The sequence below is a fragment of the Macrosteles quadrilineatus genome, unplaced genomic scaffold (assembly GCF_028750875.1).
Source record: "Macrosteles quadrilineatus isolate MER2022 unplaced genomic scaffold, UCM_ALF_1.0 Scaffold_5__1_contigs__length_97177068, whole genome shotgun sequence".
Lineage (NCBI taxonomy): Eukaryota > Metazoa > Arthropoda > Insecta > Hemiptera > Cicadellidae > Macrosteles > Macrosteles quadrilineatus.
Genome location: NW_026542598.1, coordinates 85,486,880 through 85,503,503, shown reverse-complemented (window position 1 = coordinate 85,503,503; position 16,624 = coordinate 85,486,880). Strand labels below are relative to the sequence as shown.

The 16,624-nt window shown below is 30.8% G+C and overlaps 1 protein-coding gene across 2 annotated transcripts in view; it reads right to left on the bottom strand.

Annotated features, from left to right (window-relative positions):
- LOC128995885 (UDP-N-acetylglucosamine--peptide N-acetylglucosaminyltransferase 110 kDa subunit-like) overlaps positions 1–16,624 on the bottom strand; it is a 124,543-nt gene that overhangs the window by 80,080 nt on the left and 27,839 nt on the right. The window contains exon 1 of one of the 2 annotated variants that reach the window (XM_054420919.1): positions 11,668–11,839. The exons of the other annotated variant lie outside the window; for it this stretch is intronic. Coding sequence (XP_054276894.1) covers positions 11,668–11,789 — 122 coding nt within the window. The 5' untranslated portion in view covers positions 11,790–11,839. Of the gene's footprint in view, positions 1–11,667; positions 11,840–16,624 lie in introns of those variants that run through there. 2 annotated transcript variants of the gene reach the window in all.

Here is a 16,624-nt window from a genome sequence, read left to right as displayed (position 1 = left end):
AACAGCCTTAATGAGGTAGATTTGGAAGCTGTGTATGGATTACTAAAATAAGGTTTTGTGAAAGATTTGTGCAACTATGGTAAAACTGTTGTTGGATGTCTCTTTAATGTAAAATCAACAAAGTTATTTTATTCATTATTATATTATTACTTATTAGGTTTTAAAGTCATAAAATATGTGTCTAGGTAACGGTTAGTAACTATTTCATACAAAACTATACAGATAGTACCAGCTTAATTTTTTTTACCCAAAAAAGTGTAAAATCAACAACTTGTGAAAAACTGTAGGAAATAGGTATCAATATGTTTTTTCCTGTACTAATTTGTTTACAACTAGTATCTTTATTATAAGATACTGTTTATAAGTTAAAGAACAAACATCATCTACATAAGTTATTATATTTTCTGTTATCAGTTACTCCCCAGTGTACAGTCACTTCACAAATGTGTAATGTGTTGTTGTACCATAATGACTATCTAAGAGTGCCTGTGGACTTGTAATTGTGTGTCAAACAATAAAGGGGCAGTTAACCAACAGTATGAAGTGACAGTTATGTTAATGTTGCCAGTTCACGTATATTTAGTGTGTTGTGGTAACACCGGCTATCTCAGAGACTGTGGGAATATAATTGTGTGCTAAACAATATGTATTAACATACAGTTATGTTTATGTTGCCAACATAATGACTTAAATGCCTGAGGATATGTAAGTGGGACAGTTATGTTTATGTTGTCAGTACTGTTACAAAAGAACTAGTCAGCATACATGTTTTAAGAAAAATTTTGGACTGCAGTAGAATGTGAGGAAGCATTATATTTTCTTATAATATTAATATAGAATAAGCATTTCTAAAATCTTTAGGTAGTTAACATTTTATATAAGACGTTTAGACAGAGATGGAGGTTTTAAAGATTTCAAATGTTAATAAACTACACTTTGTATGCGAATTAGCTTGGATACATGCCATATTTCGGCCGCCAATCTAGAGGAATCTCCATTACGGCTCAACAACAGTGCGGTGAAAATCGCTAATAAATCAAGACTTCTCGAGATTGTTATACTAAACAATCCCTCACTACTTCAATTAAACCAAACTTAAACTCATCTGTCTGAAAATCCGGAACAAAAACAAATATTGAGATTTATTACTGTAAAATAAAATTGTTGAATCCTGTCCAGTAGATTAACTAGTTACAAAGTTGGGGTTTGTAAATCAGTGAACATTTCAAGTTGCGAGTGTAAGCGCTAACATGATGCATGAGCAGTTTTGTAGCAACTGGTGTGGAACCTCCCAACTCCTACGCTCCCCACTCGCAGAGTTTGTTAGGGGTGGAAGTGGGGAGTGGGGAGAAATATGTTATTAAGCAATAATAGCCAAGAATGATCTTTAGCTTTTCAGGAACAGGTGAAATAGAGCTATTATTTTTGTCACCTATTACTTCTTTGTCCAGTTGTCGGTTGCTGTTGAGAGAGAAACACAACCTTCACAATTCCTTTGTTCTAAAATTTCAGACGACAAACTATTATTATGGGTCAATCCATTTCAAGTGGTCCAAAGGTAGTTGCTTCAAGATTTTTAATTTTTTTTTATATTTTTATCCTTGAAAGTACATATTATTGGAAGTACAAAAATACAATTATTTTATTTTTATTTAATTTTTCTACTTTATGGCGGCCATTTTTTTTATAGTCGAATGCCCGTTTTCAGCGATTTCAGAGCTCTACGTTAAATTAAATATCTCTGGTTCTACTCATCCTAGAACATTAAAATAAAAACCAATCTCTTCAGAAAGATCTAAACTTTAATATGGTAATATAGTTATGCACTTAAAACTAAATATATAGGTCTAAATACCTGTTTAAAGTTTAACGCAACAATGTTACGAAAACTGATTTTTAACAATTTATTTTTTCATAAAGGCAATTGACTATGTGTTTGTTATTTTTTTATCTGATAGTTATAGGAGTGTACTCCAAATTCTCAAAGTTTCAAGTTGTGGACTTGCATAGGGTTTTAAATATAAATTTTCAAAATCTTAAAATTTTCAAAATTTCAAAAGTTTGACGCTTAATATCTCTGTTGGGCATGAAAATAAAAATTTCAAATTTGGCTCAGATATAGTACTAAGTAAGAGTATTATCCTGTAGTAATTTTATTTTGTGGACTCAACTGGTTTTAAAGTTATGAAACATTGCAAAGTACTCAAATAAGCATTATACGTGTAATAGCGTAGGAAGCATAATATTATATTATAATACACTATCAATGTATTTGTTTAGTAATGTTATATTTTAATGATAGATTTTAAGCATTTTGATGTTTTAAAACACTATACTTTGTTGTCTGCCACAGTAAAAATCTGTGAAAGGATTGTGTTCAGGGAATTGGTAGACGTCCTTCAATATTGAAGTTCTAGTTCATTTTTTTCTTCATTGTCTACATAAAGGAATTGAATGCCTTAAAGGTGTTTTTAACAAAAGTTAAACATATCCTTAGCATTCAAAATTTGGTTGTCAATGGTATATTGTAGACTCTATTAGTGACTTCGCTCTTTGTAGTGCCTCCTACACCATCGGAAAATAATGACTCTACTTTAAATTTATAGAAATGGTTTTTAAATTAATATTGTTTTGGTTTTAAACTCTATGTGATTTATTTTCTTTTAATTCATTTATGTTCATAAATTTCAATTAATACACAAGTCAGCCATGTTATCTTATGGGACGTCTGGCGCTAAACAACACTACTTGTGACGTTGCAAATTCTACCAGGCCACGGCCTGGATTTATAGGTGGCCGTGGCTATACAGTATCATAAAACAATTTTTTTACTGAAATATTCAGTCACAGGTACTAAAATACCAGCTGCGAGGCATTTTTTGATACACTACTGCGCACGGAAAAAATGCCTGCAATGGTGTAGGAGGCACTACAAAGAGCGAAGTCACTAATAGTCTACAATGTACCATTGACAACCAAATTTTGAATGCTAAGGATATGTTTAACTTTTGTTAAAAAAAACCTTAAAGGTATTCAATACTATTATGTTGAGAGTGAAGAAGTAGCAAAAAATGAACTAGAACTTCAATATTGAAGGACGTCTACCAATTCCCTGAACACAATCCTTTCACAGATTTGTAGGTACATACCCGTGGCAGACAACAAAGTAGAGTGTTTTAAAACATCAAAATGCTTAAAATCTATTATTAAAATATAGCATTATTAATAAAATACATTGATAGTGTATTATAATATCATATTACGCTTCCTACGCTATTACACGTATAATGCTTATTTGAGTACTTTTCAATGTTTCATAACTTTAAAACCAGTTGAGTCCACAAAATAAAATTATTACAGGATAATACTCTTCCTTAGTACTATATCTGAGCCAAATTTGAAATTTTTATTTTCATGCCCAACAGAGATATTAAACGTCAAACTTTTGAAATTTTGAAAATTTTAAGATTTTGAAATTTTGTATTTAATACCCTATGCAAGTCCACAACTTGAAACTTTGAGAATTTGGAGTACACACCTATAACTATCAGATAAAAAAATAACAAACACATAGTCAATTGCCTTTATGTAAAAATAAATTGTTAAAAATCTGTTTTCGTAACATCGTTGCGTTAAACTTTAAACAGGTAATTAGACCTATATATTTAGTTTTAAGTGCATAACTATATTACCATATTAAAGTTTAGATCTTTCTGAAGAGATTGGTTTTTATTTTAATGTTCTAGGATTAGTAGAACCAGAGATATTTAATTTAACATAGAGCTCTGAAATCGCTGAAAACGGGCATTCGACTAACAAAAAAATGGCCGCCATACAGTAGAAAAATTAAATAAAAATAAAATAATTGTATTTTTGTACTTCTAATGATATGTACTTTTAAGGATAAAAATATGAAAAAAATTAAAAATCTTGAAGCAACCAATTAATTTATTTCTGGACCACTTGATATGGATTGACCCTTATGTGATTCGGTGATGCTTCAGGAAGATACAAGCACTAATTCATTCTAACAGTTCAGACAACCTTACAAAAATATTGCATTCTCAGTAGTCTATTACTACGGTACTATTTTTTTGTGGAGCTCTTGTTATTATAGTCACTTGTTCTAATGGTTCAGACTACAAAAATAATATGATGTTATCATTAACCTATTATGAAGGTAATAGGTGGCACTTCAGTAACAGTAATATTTATCTGTTACAATAAATAACTCCCACCTCTAGGGGGAGGTTGGGAGTTCATCTTCCACCCCCAGACCTCCTGGGATTTTATATCAATGAATCTCAATGTTCTGCTGGATTGAAATTTCAGTTTAACTCGGCTACCAAAGTGAGTTATTTAAAACTCAATAGATATTGATCCAAGAAATATTTTACTGATGAAAATTATTATTTCTAGATTTATAAACTGGAAAGATATAATAATAAATCTAGAATTGAAACAAAGAAAAATAGTCCACCATGCTATAAAATACAGAACAACACAAATACATTAAAAAAAATATAACATTTAACAGGTTTTTTATCTGAATATTGCTTGTATTGATGCGATGATATTTTCCATTCTATAGATTGCGAATAAAAAAGTATAAACATACGAGTGTATAGAAAAGCACTAAATGTTTGTGTGTACATTCTAGAATGTAGATCAAAATTATAAACATACCAGCCTATAGAAGAGAGCTAAATTTTTGTGAGTAAACTTTTTATCTTAGATATAATCTGCATAACACTGATGAAATCGTAGAAGTGTTGATCACAAAAGATTCACCAATACGATGTAACAGTTTTAACTGTACAATTTTTTGATAACTCTAGAATACACCATATAAGATTTTGACTGCAGACCAATAATATTTTCAAAAAATATAGGCCCCTAGTCAAGAAAATGTTAGTTAAACAGTTTGTTTGCTAAATATTGTTTTAAAAGGAGTAACGACAAGTTAATGACTCGTAAGACATAATATCATTGTTTAGTCCTAGTTTCACAACAAATATCGCAAACAAAAGAGTTGTTGCAATCTTGCCAACAAGAAGTTGCAAAGTGGTGTTTTGTGACAGTGTTTTCAAGGGATGATGATGGCTAATTAAAAATTCAGCACTAACTGCCTTCAGCCTGCAACTTTTTATCAGACTGCTTCGTGACATAAAATTCTAATCACTTACTCTACACCGAAAATTGCAACTACCTTTGAGATTAGCTAACTTTTATTTTCATATAAATTTTTTATTGGAATATTCAAAAAGTTTATTTATATAGAACATGTACATGTAATGAGGCGAGAATACATACAATATTGCATATCAAATCAAAGGTCATAAGGAATGTAGAATTTTTCTCAGAGTAGAGATAGCCTATCTGTATTTTCAAGAAAAATATAGCATATTCAAAATAGTACCAAATTGTTCACATAAAGAGCTGCCATTTTTTACTTGAAAAATAATAGTCAAATACTGATTATATCAAAATGTTTGTATTAACAAGAGCTCTGAAATTATGTATATGACACATGTTTGTATTCGACCATTGTGAGATTTGAACTAGTGCACCTCTGGTTTTGGTACATCCTGCTGTATATTTATTTTAAATGTTTACATGTACCTTGAAGGTGGTTGGTGGGAAAACGTCTAATTCCATCATTGAGCGACTAACTGTTTGTCTGAATTTAATAGTGGACAACTTATGTGATTTACCCTGTATATAAATATGAACAATTGGTGTTTTCAATACCTGGGGACATCAAAATAAAAAATAAGTCGGTCCCAAATCTAGGTCTAAAAATGAGACCTGAGGTAATGGCTTATTCCCAAAATGGAAAGATCAGCTAAATAAAAAAGCAAATGAGGACAATTCCACATTTTTCCCCAAACCGTTGTCATTACGTCCCAGTCGCAAGGGTGCGAAAGGGAAGAATTTCAGTAGGGTGGCGGAGGGGGGAACAAATAGAAAATAACTGTGTTACCCTCAACCCCCTACACTCTGAGAAAAACAAGCGGCCCTAATGTCACTGTTCTGCGACTTTTTTTGCTGTTATTTCGTCACAAACTCGTTTTTCACGATGAGACATGTTATTGTTTTAAAACCATTATTGCAGCTTTGCATTCTGCTCTTTAAAATTTACTATACTATTATTGTGTATAAATATAGGCCTACATATAATTATTTGTTTTTTGTTGCACTTTTATGTAGAATTTTTAATTCCCTAATAAACGATACCAAGTTCAAAAAGATTTAATAAAAATAGCTGAAATATCACTATTTTTAGTTGTAAAATGGGGTAGAGTAAGGCTAAACTAGTCAGGTTTGCCTAATTTTACAACTAAAAACCATGATATTTCATCTATTTTTCATTTGATCTTTTTGATCTTGGTATCATTTGATAGGGAATTAAAAATGCAAAATAAAGGTGTCCTTGACATTTTTTTCATAAAATCAGCCATATTGTTAATTTAAAAGAAAATTAAATAATTTTTTTTATTGTCTCTTGACACAATAAATGTGAAAAGTTTAGTTTCCGTGGCTTGAATGGTTCTTGAGAAATAAATGTATTTGCAAGAAATACAAAATGGCAGCTAGCAACTAAACAAAATTAGTTTGACCTGTGTTTATATGAACTTTTTTGTTTAGATTGATATTTATGAACACCCTGAATACCTGAATAATTGATGCCTAGGTCAAGTTAGTAACAGCTTAAAAATTAGCCCAAATTTTTTTTTGTAAAACTATTAACAAATTAAAATGTTTCACTAAACAACAATATCTGTGAGTATTTTGAAGAAACATAACAGCTTTATGATTCTAAAAAACTAATAAAATAAAGTCACGTTTGTATTTTTTGCTCTTCAAAAAAAGAAGAAAAAAAAAGCAGCAGGTCAAAACGCAATAACTATTTAATGAATTCAATGTCTACGGACAAACACTGTGCCACATTCTGCAGAATCTTGCCCAAATATATTAAAATATTTATAGTTCAAATTTTAATTTAGTATAATATTCAATATGAAAATACTACCATTAAAGAAAGTCACGAATAAAACAATAACTAAAGGTAGTAAGGAAGATAAATTACAACAATTCTGAAATATTGAGAAAGCAATTCGTAACAGCCTAACTGCCATTTAATACACCAAATCTGCGACATTTGTAAACTGCCTTCTGTATTGAATCGCTCTGTCTTGCAGCACATGTTGCTAGCATCTTTTAGCTGAACAAGGTAAAATATAAAAACTTGTGATATATTTAATTTAGTTAACTCGCTTGAGATTATTGATGCCTTACACGAAACACCCCGTAAGCAAATTAAAAAGATGCTGTACGGTTCTCTTTTTGGGTAACAATGACAAGGCAAAAGTGAATTCAGGTAAAACAATAGGGTTTCACATTCAGAGCAAAAGATTTACATGAATCAATCTCGAATAAACCTAAAGACACAAACAGATAAAAATGTAAGATTATTTTTAAGAACCTGTATCTTGATCTAAGAAACGATAAATCAAACAGTATAATTTACAATTCAAATGTAACTGTTTTTGTCTGTCAAAATGTTTACTCCACAGAAAAATAACTAAAAGATAAATCTTTGTTTTCCTGTAACTACTAACTGTTGTGTTAGTGTTTGACAAATGTTAGTTACAAGGCTAACTCTTGGCAACTAGACTTTCATCAATGCAATAATAGTTAACAATTTTTTAAACCTATATTATTGTGATAATACTCTTTAATAGACTTTAAAGTCTCTGTTTCTTTAGTTAGTCAATGGAACAAATGATTTATCTAAAATTTTATTTTTAAATATTAAGGAAAACTAAGTAATACCAGATCCCAAAAATGGCTTAAAAGAACTAAAAACTAATTGTAGACCATTCTACATAAAATCTCATACAATTTATTGAATTAAATAATTGTATAGATAATTCTCTAAATTTTATATACAGAAGGAATAAATATATTATTTTTGCTACTGTATATATTTAATGATCACTGGCGTGGCTTATTCACAGAGTGTAAAGTTTTCCTTGTTACTCGAGTTTCGACGCAACTGCGGAGTTTCGATGTTGCGACGCAAATGTGCGAATACACGTTTTATCGTCATCCAATAACACGTTTTGCAACCCGCCTAACCTATCTGAATATATCTCAATAATTTGTAAGTTGGTTGTACTCAGGTGTTATTGGACCTTTCAAAACATATTGCGATATATTTTTGTTGGATAAGATGTATATCAATTCTTGTACCATAATCTTGTTGAGTCTTTAATTGTTAAGAAACAAATATATGAAAAACAATCATTATAACAGAAATTGGTTTCTTATTTATATAGGTTTTTAGGCCTACCACAAAGTTTTTTTTTTAATTATAAATAAATGGAAAATATTAACAATTTTTAGGGGTAAGACATTAGAGTAAATAATAAAACAATGAAAATAAAACAAAACATAAAATAAAGTATAACATTATTTAAATTAAAATGTTGAACCCAGTCAGTATTTATTCATCTGGAGGAAAAGCAATGTGTGTAAACAATAATATCAAATAATTGATTCTAAATAATAAACTAACAAATACACATAATAATTTTGCATGCTTCAAAAAGTAAATTTCAATTAATATCCCATTATAAGATTAACTAGTCACGCCAAATTACATTTTTTTTATATGCTCCAGTAATTGAAAAACTTATATAAAAAAAACAACCTAATCTACAACTAATTTTTATAAAAATACTGATATGTGAGTTAATACAATACACACAGCACAGAACAATTGAACATCTAAGTAAGCTATTCTACCAAAACTCAACTTATATATATAGAATGAGAGTTTTATATGAAAAATCAATGTCTTGAAACTTTTCAGCAGGCTTAACTTTGTATGTGAGCAGTTGTAGCAGTTTGAAAACTACGTCATTGAAAATATCTTAGAAACTTTACTAACTAGAGCTGCATGGAAATACGATTCTCAAGCTTGTTGCATCAGTCCAAACATTTGTTACTAAACAATTTTAAAAAATAAAACCTATTTTTTATCAATGTGAAATCAAGTTTAAGACCCAATACCAGTTGACCATAGCCTATGTAAGAAGTGTTAAGTTCAAATAATTTGTTTGATTAATTTAGAGAGAACCAGAGAATAAAAGCATAGATAAACCATACTCCCTTATAAAAGTCGTCCGAATAAAAACTATGTATAAAAAAAACATTAGCACAAACATAAAATACAACTCTGTTGCAGCGAACCAGTTTATTCATGTTGTCTACAAACCAATTACTGTATAATGACCTGATAAACTCCCGTGTCCGTGTAAACATCATCATCATCCACCCCCGCGGTAACGGAAACGTCATCGTCGTCTTGGGCGATAGCGGCAAAATCATGATCGAACATCTCCCGCGGTCATGTAGACATTATCGTAGTCTTCCGCGATCGCGGCAAAAATCTTATTAACTTCCGCGACCGTGTAAATATCATCATCATCCACTCCCGCGGTAACGGAAACGTCATCGTCTTGTACGAAAATCATGAATATCTCCTGCGGTGGTGTACTGTACACATTATCGTTGTCTTAGGCGATAGCGGCAAAATTCTTATGGTCTCCCGCAGCCGTGTAGATCATCGTTTCTGTTAACTATTTAGTTTGCATACGTTTTCTAGTTTATAACATGTTTTTGGTAAGCTAAAAAACAGTTGAAAATATTACACATCAGGCCTATAGATCGGCATTTTGCTAGAAAAGGTAAATTGTAAAAATAAGTTCTAAAGAAAAATAACTGACTTCATTAATTGTACAACCGTTTTATAAAAACAAGAACTATTATCAAGCGTACAAAAAATATTCCATTTAAAAAGTAATTACAAATTTAATTGCACAACCCGTGTATTGTTCAGAATAACCTCTCAATATAAAAATGCAACGCTGAAAATTGTTTCCGAATTTTGTTTTGGAATCCAATCAGTGCTGAAAGGTAGGGGTGGGTGAAAACAAACTGGGGTCAGCTACCCAAAAATTAACGATTCCTATTTACCAGTTCGTCTCCCGTGGGGAAATGGAATTTAACAATAACAGGAATTGGCGATTTCCAATTATTCACCATTTCTGATAACAGGTCGTAAAAGCCGTGCTATTATAAATAATCAGTCGCAATAAAAATGTGATTGATTTAATTGATTTCCCTTTTATCATGAAAGTTGTCTGTTTGTTTTTGTTTTTTTAGTTCATTTTATTAAAAATATGTTTGTAGATGTGTTGCCGTTAAATAAAAAAAAAGTTATCTTGTTGAAAAAAAATTTTCTTGTACGAATTGTTAACCGTATTTAAACCGTAAAAGTAAAACATTAGGAAAGGTCGTAAAAGAAAGCTTAGGATGCGATTACGACCTAAACTATTACGACTTTAATAGCTACAAATGGGGACAACTGTAAATTATATGTTTTTATTGCCGATTCACGTATCTACGCTTAGACTGATGAAGAACATAATACAGTAGGCCTAGTAGTCTTATAAATATTTAGCATCAGAAAATCTCGATAACAACTCTCAAAGATTAAATTAAAAATTCAAATAGGGTATTGCACAACTCAATAGTAATTCTCTTGCTTTCAATGTAAAACCGGTAAAACTGTGCAATATATCGACCAATTCAAGGAATGATTCGAAATAATATAATCCGAAAACATCACAATCAGGATAAAAATTAGAATTTTACGGCTAATTAAAAATGGACGGTGTTCGTAACGTACCAGTAAAAACCCTTTCGCTATCGAGGTTCGACTGAGCAATAAATAACTCAATTTTAAGAGCGTTTAAAAGAATATTAGTCAAAACATTCCGATTACAGGTTCAAACTGTAGCCTACTAATTGACCAATTCAAAAGGTTTTATTCAAGAATAACCACTTTTAAACCTCTTAATATCGAGGTAAAATTGCCCAATATTACTGACGCGGATTTAAAAACAAGACTAAAAACGTCCTGCTATTAAGGTTCGGCTGTGCAATAAATAACTCGATTTAGGGTGTTAAGAACAACACTGAAATTCCGCTTTCAATTTTAAACTATTCAATAGCCCAAATAATGTAGTTTAACAAAAAAAAACACATAAAAAAATCATTATATCAAGGTTTTGCAATCATAGAACTTAATTGAACGGTTGTTAACAACAACACTAATCAAAAACATGTTGCTTTCGGGTTTAAACTGTCCAATAAAACTACCAAATTATGGGTGATTAAATAATGAGACGTCTCTCGTTATCGAGGTTAAAATATGCAGCAAATCACTCGATTTTACTGGTGCTTATTACGTGTGACCAAATAACTCCCCAATAGAAGTTAAACTTTACTACATAACCGCCAATTTTAATGGGTTTACGACAAAACTAATTAAAAACCTTTATTGAGGATTATCTGTAAACCATAAGCACCTATTGGACGGGCTATACACAATAATCAAAAACCTCTTGCTATCAAGATTCGCCCGAGCATGTCTACTGCAAATTTTGTAATTTAGCAAAATGATAAATAAATGTCTTAATTTTTTACTGTACAATTTAACAGTCCATTTAACGGACTAGAGGTAGGAGTCGTCGAAAACCTCTCGCTATCGAGGTAAAACTACGCACATACTCGCTATCGAGGTATACAACGCACCTCTTGATCCATCGTTTGATGAACGCCAAACACCCTCGTTGCTGCGGTCCCTCGTGCGTGGGCAACTGCCTGTTCGGCAATATAGTGATGATTGTGTACACGATGATGCACTGATAATCCATCGTGACGTCATCATGACATTCCTACACCGACACTGCCACAGTACTGGGCGGTGTACGGACCAGCTGGCGTCGCCATGGCAACCATCTCCCGCCACCCCACACCACCCGGTGTATTTATAACCCTCCGACGTTCGGTTTGTTATTCCCATTGACTCGCGATCGTAGTGTAAACAAAGAGATCGATGTGCCATCTTGTCCGCGATTCTGGTCCTTCGAGTCGGATCGTGTACTTGATAGTTTTTTTTTTTTTTTTTTTTACTTGAGTTTGATTCTAAATTTTAAAAAGGGATTTCGATTGGAATTTTCTTTTGATTCAATATTCAGTTTTAAAGTCGAGGTAGATGAGGATACAAGGATATTAAATATTCTTGCATGGATATAAACTAAATAAATATATAATGTAAAAGTATGTACACGACAGCAAAAATATATCGTAAACATTTTGGGTGTAATTTTTAGAAAATATTTTTTTTACATAGGCCTAGCCTATACTATAACCTAGAACTATATACGAACTATATAACTACTATAGGAATATTACTATAACCTAGAAATATCAATAATTTTTTATTTTGATTTGACACTTTGAGATGGTGGTAAAAAATATGCATGTCAGAAATATATACAAAATAATTAAACAATGATATGATATATATATATATCATATATATATACATATATATACATACATATATATATACAATGATATATATAATCAAAATAATTACGCAATTATACAAATATTAACATTACACTTAAAATTAATATAAAAAGGTGCCTAAATAAAATTTTTTTGTAAATTAGTGTTTGGACTATATACGAAAATAAATATATTCTCAAAAATATTCCCGATTTTAATTGGGTACGTAGATCTAGGGATGTAAACGAGAATATTTAATATTCTGGTGTTAATTAATACATATACTAAATTAATAGATTGTTACAAAAAATATAGATAATACTTGCACATAAATTAAAGGTAATGTGAATAGAAATTCATAAAATTGGTACAATCATACCGAAATTATTTTGATTTACATACAAAAACAATAATCACAAAATAATATAGGCTAATATACAAAAAACTATAAAACTCGAGATTTTCGATTTGGATTGGAAACGTTGAGCTAGGAATAGAAACAATAATATTTAAATTTTTACAAAATACATTATGAACAAAATTAATACCTACTAAAATTTTTAGAAAAACTTAAATAAAATAATTTTAAAAGTTGGTAAATTTGTTTGAAATACATACAAAAACAATAAATAAGGAAAAGTATCAAGCATATTTTTTATTCATAGGAAACACAAATATTAAATATCATGGAATAAAATTAACAAAATAAATTAATATGAAGAAATACATAAAAAATGTGCAAGACAATTTAAATAAAATCCGAAAAAGTTGTCAAACTATTTTTTTTTTATTAAAATAAGTAGGAAAAGTATACCCTTAAAAGTATTAAACTCAATACACAGTGTTAATTTGCTTCAACTGTGTGGAAAGTTTCGAATGGAAAATTAGGTTTATTTAATAAATAGAGTAGTAGAAGTGAGATAACTTTAATAACTGACAAAGTACTTGTGTGAGAGTTTTCTAGATTAAATGGTTAGTTAAATAGGCCTAGGTCTAATGTTAGTTTGTACTTTGAAGTAAACTAACATATCTACGTCAAATAGCTTAAAAACTAGTTATAAAACGAGAATTATTATTTATTATTATTAATATTAAGAATGAAACTGCATTGTAACAATGATGCAGAAAGTGTTTTTTTCTTGTCAAATCGTTATCTCTCTCAGCACATTTATTGAAATTAATATGATAATTAATATATCAAGTTTTAATTAACACAAAATAACTTTTTGGTCTATTTATTTATCAATTTTTGTTAGAAAACCTTTGGGATCAAGTTTTTCAAATAATAATTTTTGTGTTACTTAGACTTATTAAGGAATAAACAAAAGTTCTGCGTTCTGCTTTGTAATTTTGATGCCGATAATTCAATACAAATTACTGTAATTTAATGTGAGATATTCATTTAATAGAATTATTTTGGGAAAAAATTATGATTGAGTGTAAAAAAACTTAAAGGATTATTTAAACTCTGCTTCATGTTTTACAAACCCTTAAATTATTTTAAAGATGTATTAAAAGTATTTTTCCTAAAACTTTGTAGGAATTAAACTGTTTAATTTAATGCTGTCTTTCCAATGTAAACGTTATCAATTAGAATGTTTTTCACAAAATTAAATTAAAAATTTTGATATTTTTAGTTTTTGAGGTGTATAGAAGTATTTTTAATAACACTCATTTTCATTTAGTCATTCAATATTGGAAATTTAAATTACTTTTGAGACAAGAATCAACCCCAATTGAAATAATCATTAGCGGGACTCAGGAGTTGTTGAACAAAATGTTAAGAGCAGACATGAATAAAATATCTCACATTTGTCATTCTGAAAGTCTTACAGGACCTGTGAACAATGGAACACAGAAAAGCTGGACATGATGAGTCTACTTGGACAAAGACACTGAATCTCTCTAAGTGAGCTCGCACAAAAACACAGAGGTAAACGAAAGTGGAGATTGTTGACTGTGCTTCTGTAAAAGTGGTCTTTAAACATTTGTTCTTCCATTTCACTTTAATCATAGGATTTTTTAATGGATGTTATGTTTTGATTTAAGTGCACAAAAAAGTTTGCTTATAACTTTTCTTTGGCCAAACCTAATTGATGTAAGACTAGGCTTAACCCTTTGAGGTAGAATTTTTTTCTTTTTTGGTTAGTATGTGGTATAGATCCAACGATCACATGAGAGCAAATGGATCACCATTCGAGGTGTCGAGAAAATGGTGCGCGGCGACCTATACTCGCCATTCAACCACAAAGGTCAACTTTTTTTATTTTAGATTTTTTTGTGATTATAGGTTGCCACTTTTGAGCAGTCGGGAAAATGGCGGGCTGCAAACTATACTCGCCATTCAACCGCAAAGGGTTAGTTAAAATATAAATAATTCTCCTAAATAGATTTCTTTTACATTGTATTCACAATTTATCTAAGTCAGGCGGAATTATCGTGGAAAAATCTAAGTTTGCTAAGATGAAATTATTATAGTTAGTTTTAGCTATAAAGAGTTAGAAAATAAGCTGGATCCTTAATACACAAACAACCATTATTGTTACATCAACTTTATACCTACACAGAAAATCAGTGGTAGAGTCTTGACAAATTAGTAACAAGCAGAATAATACAGGGTGACACAAAGGGACCGGACGTTTTTTAAATAAGTAGTACGCAGTAGTTAAATGGAATAAAATGGTTTTAATACTGTACATAGTGGGGTAAACACTTGCCATTTGTTACAAAACAGTCATTTTTTGAAAATGACGTCATGCATATGGTGGCCATGTACTTCTCTACAAATGTTCATTCTGGTCTGAAAATCATCTGTAACTCCGGTCAGGAGGTCTTGTTCAATGCCATTGATATCTTCTGTGATTCCCAACTTCAAATCCTCTAGAGTGCGTGGTTAGTGAGTATAAAAACGATCCTTAAGAAACCCCCAAAGGAAGTAATCACTAAAGGACAAGTCAGGTGACCTTGGCGGCCACGGTATGTCACCAAAGAGAGAAATCACCTTGTTAGGAAACATTCATTCAATACTGCACTCACTCTGGCGACGTTTTCGTGTGTTCTCGAAGTTCTAACCCTCGAAGTTCTAGAAGCCTGGTGGTTTCTTTCTTGTTAAATTTCCAGTTGTTCGGAACCCTGAAACACACCTTAATAGCGTATTTCGGCTTGAAACCGTTCCATGGCGTTCAATATTAAAATGTCGCCCACTGGGTTTTGACGACGGATTCACCATTTTGGACCGAAGTTTCGTATGCGAAAACGCGATGGTCTAGGGTCCACTAAGCCATTTCAACAAAAATGGCAAGACTCACTGAAGGTAATGACATAACCTCAATCTTCCTACAACGTACGACAACAATGGGACAGCTGTTTAAAAAACGTCCGGTTCCTTTGTGTCACCCTGTATGAATTACAATGCCTCTGGAAAATAGCAAACAATAGGGAATTAAGGAGGATTATTTGAATTACAATGGTTGTGACGACTCACAGTCTGAATAGTAGGAATTGCAATGCTTATAAGGAGGTCAGACTCTGAATACAGCATAACAAGCCCAGTCAGTAAACAAGGCTTAGAAGCAAAACATTATGACAGGGAAGCGGCGTTCACTGAGCCTGGTCCTAATGAAGCCTCTACTTTGTTTTTAAAATGGGTTAACCTCACTGGACACAAAATTTAATCTGAGTTTTAACAACAATGCAATGTTATGATAAAAATATGTTTTGGTCAGATAGTATTTGTTTCTATTAGTTATTTGTGGGTAAAATATTTAGCTTACTGATCTTCCTGACATATTCAAGCATTACAAACTAACCAAAAGTTTTAATTCATGTGTTTAATTCATGTTTTTCCAGATGTTAAGAATAATTTGATAAAATAATTTGATACGTTAATAATCTGTACCTAGTTGAATAATCGTTTATTTAATTGAACATCGATGTTAGTTTTAATAATCTAATTTAGCAACTTGCAACAAATACTAAATTTAAATCTTGTAAATTTTTGTATTACTTACTTATAACGTGTTAAATTATAAAAGAATTTATACAATGTATTAATAATTATTATTGACAAAAGCTATAATCTGTAGAAACTGCAAATATATGTTTGCATATCAACTAGGCCTAGTTAAATGGAGTGAGTTATTAAGTATTGTAAAGATCTATCAACAATCTAGTTTTAAAATATTTAACTGATCAG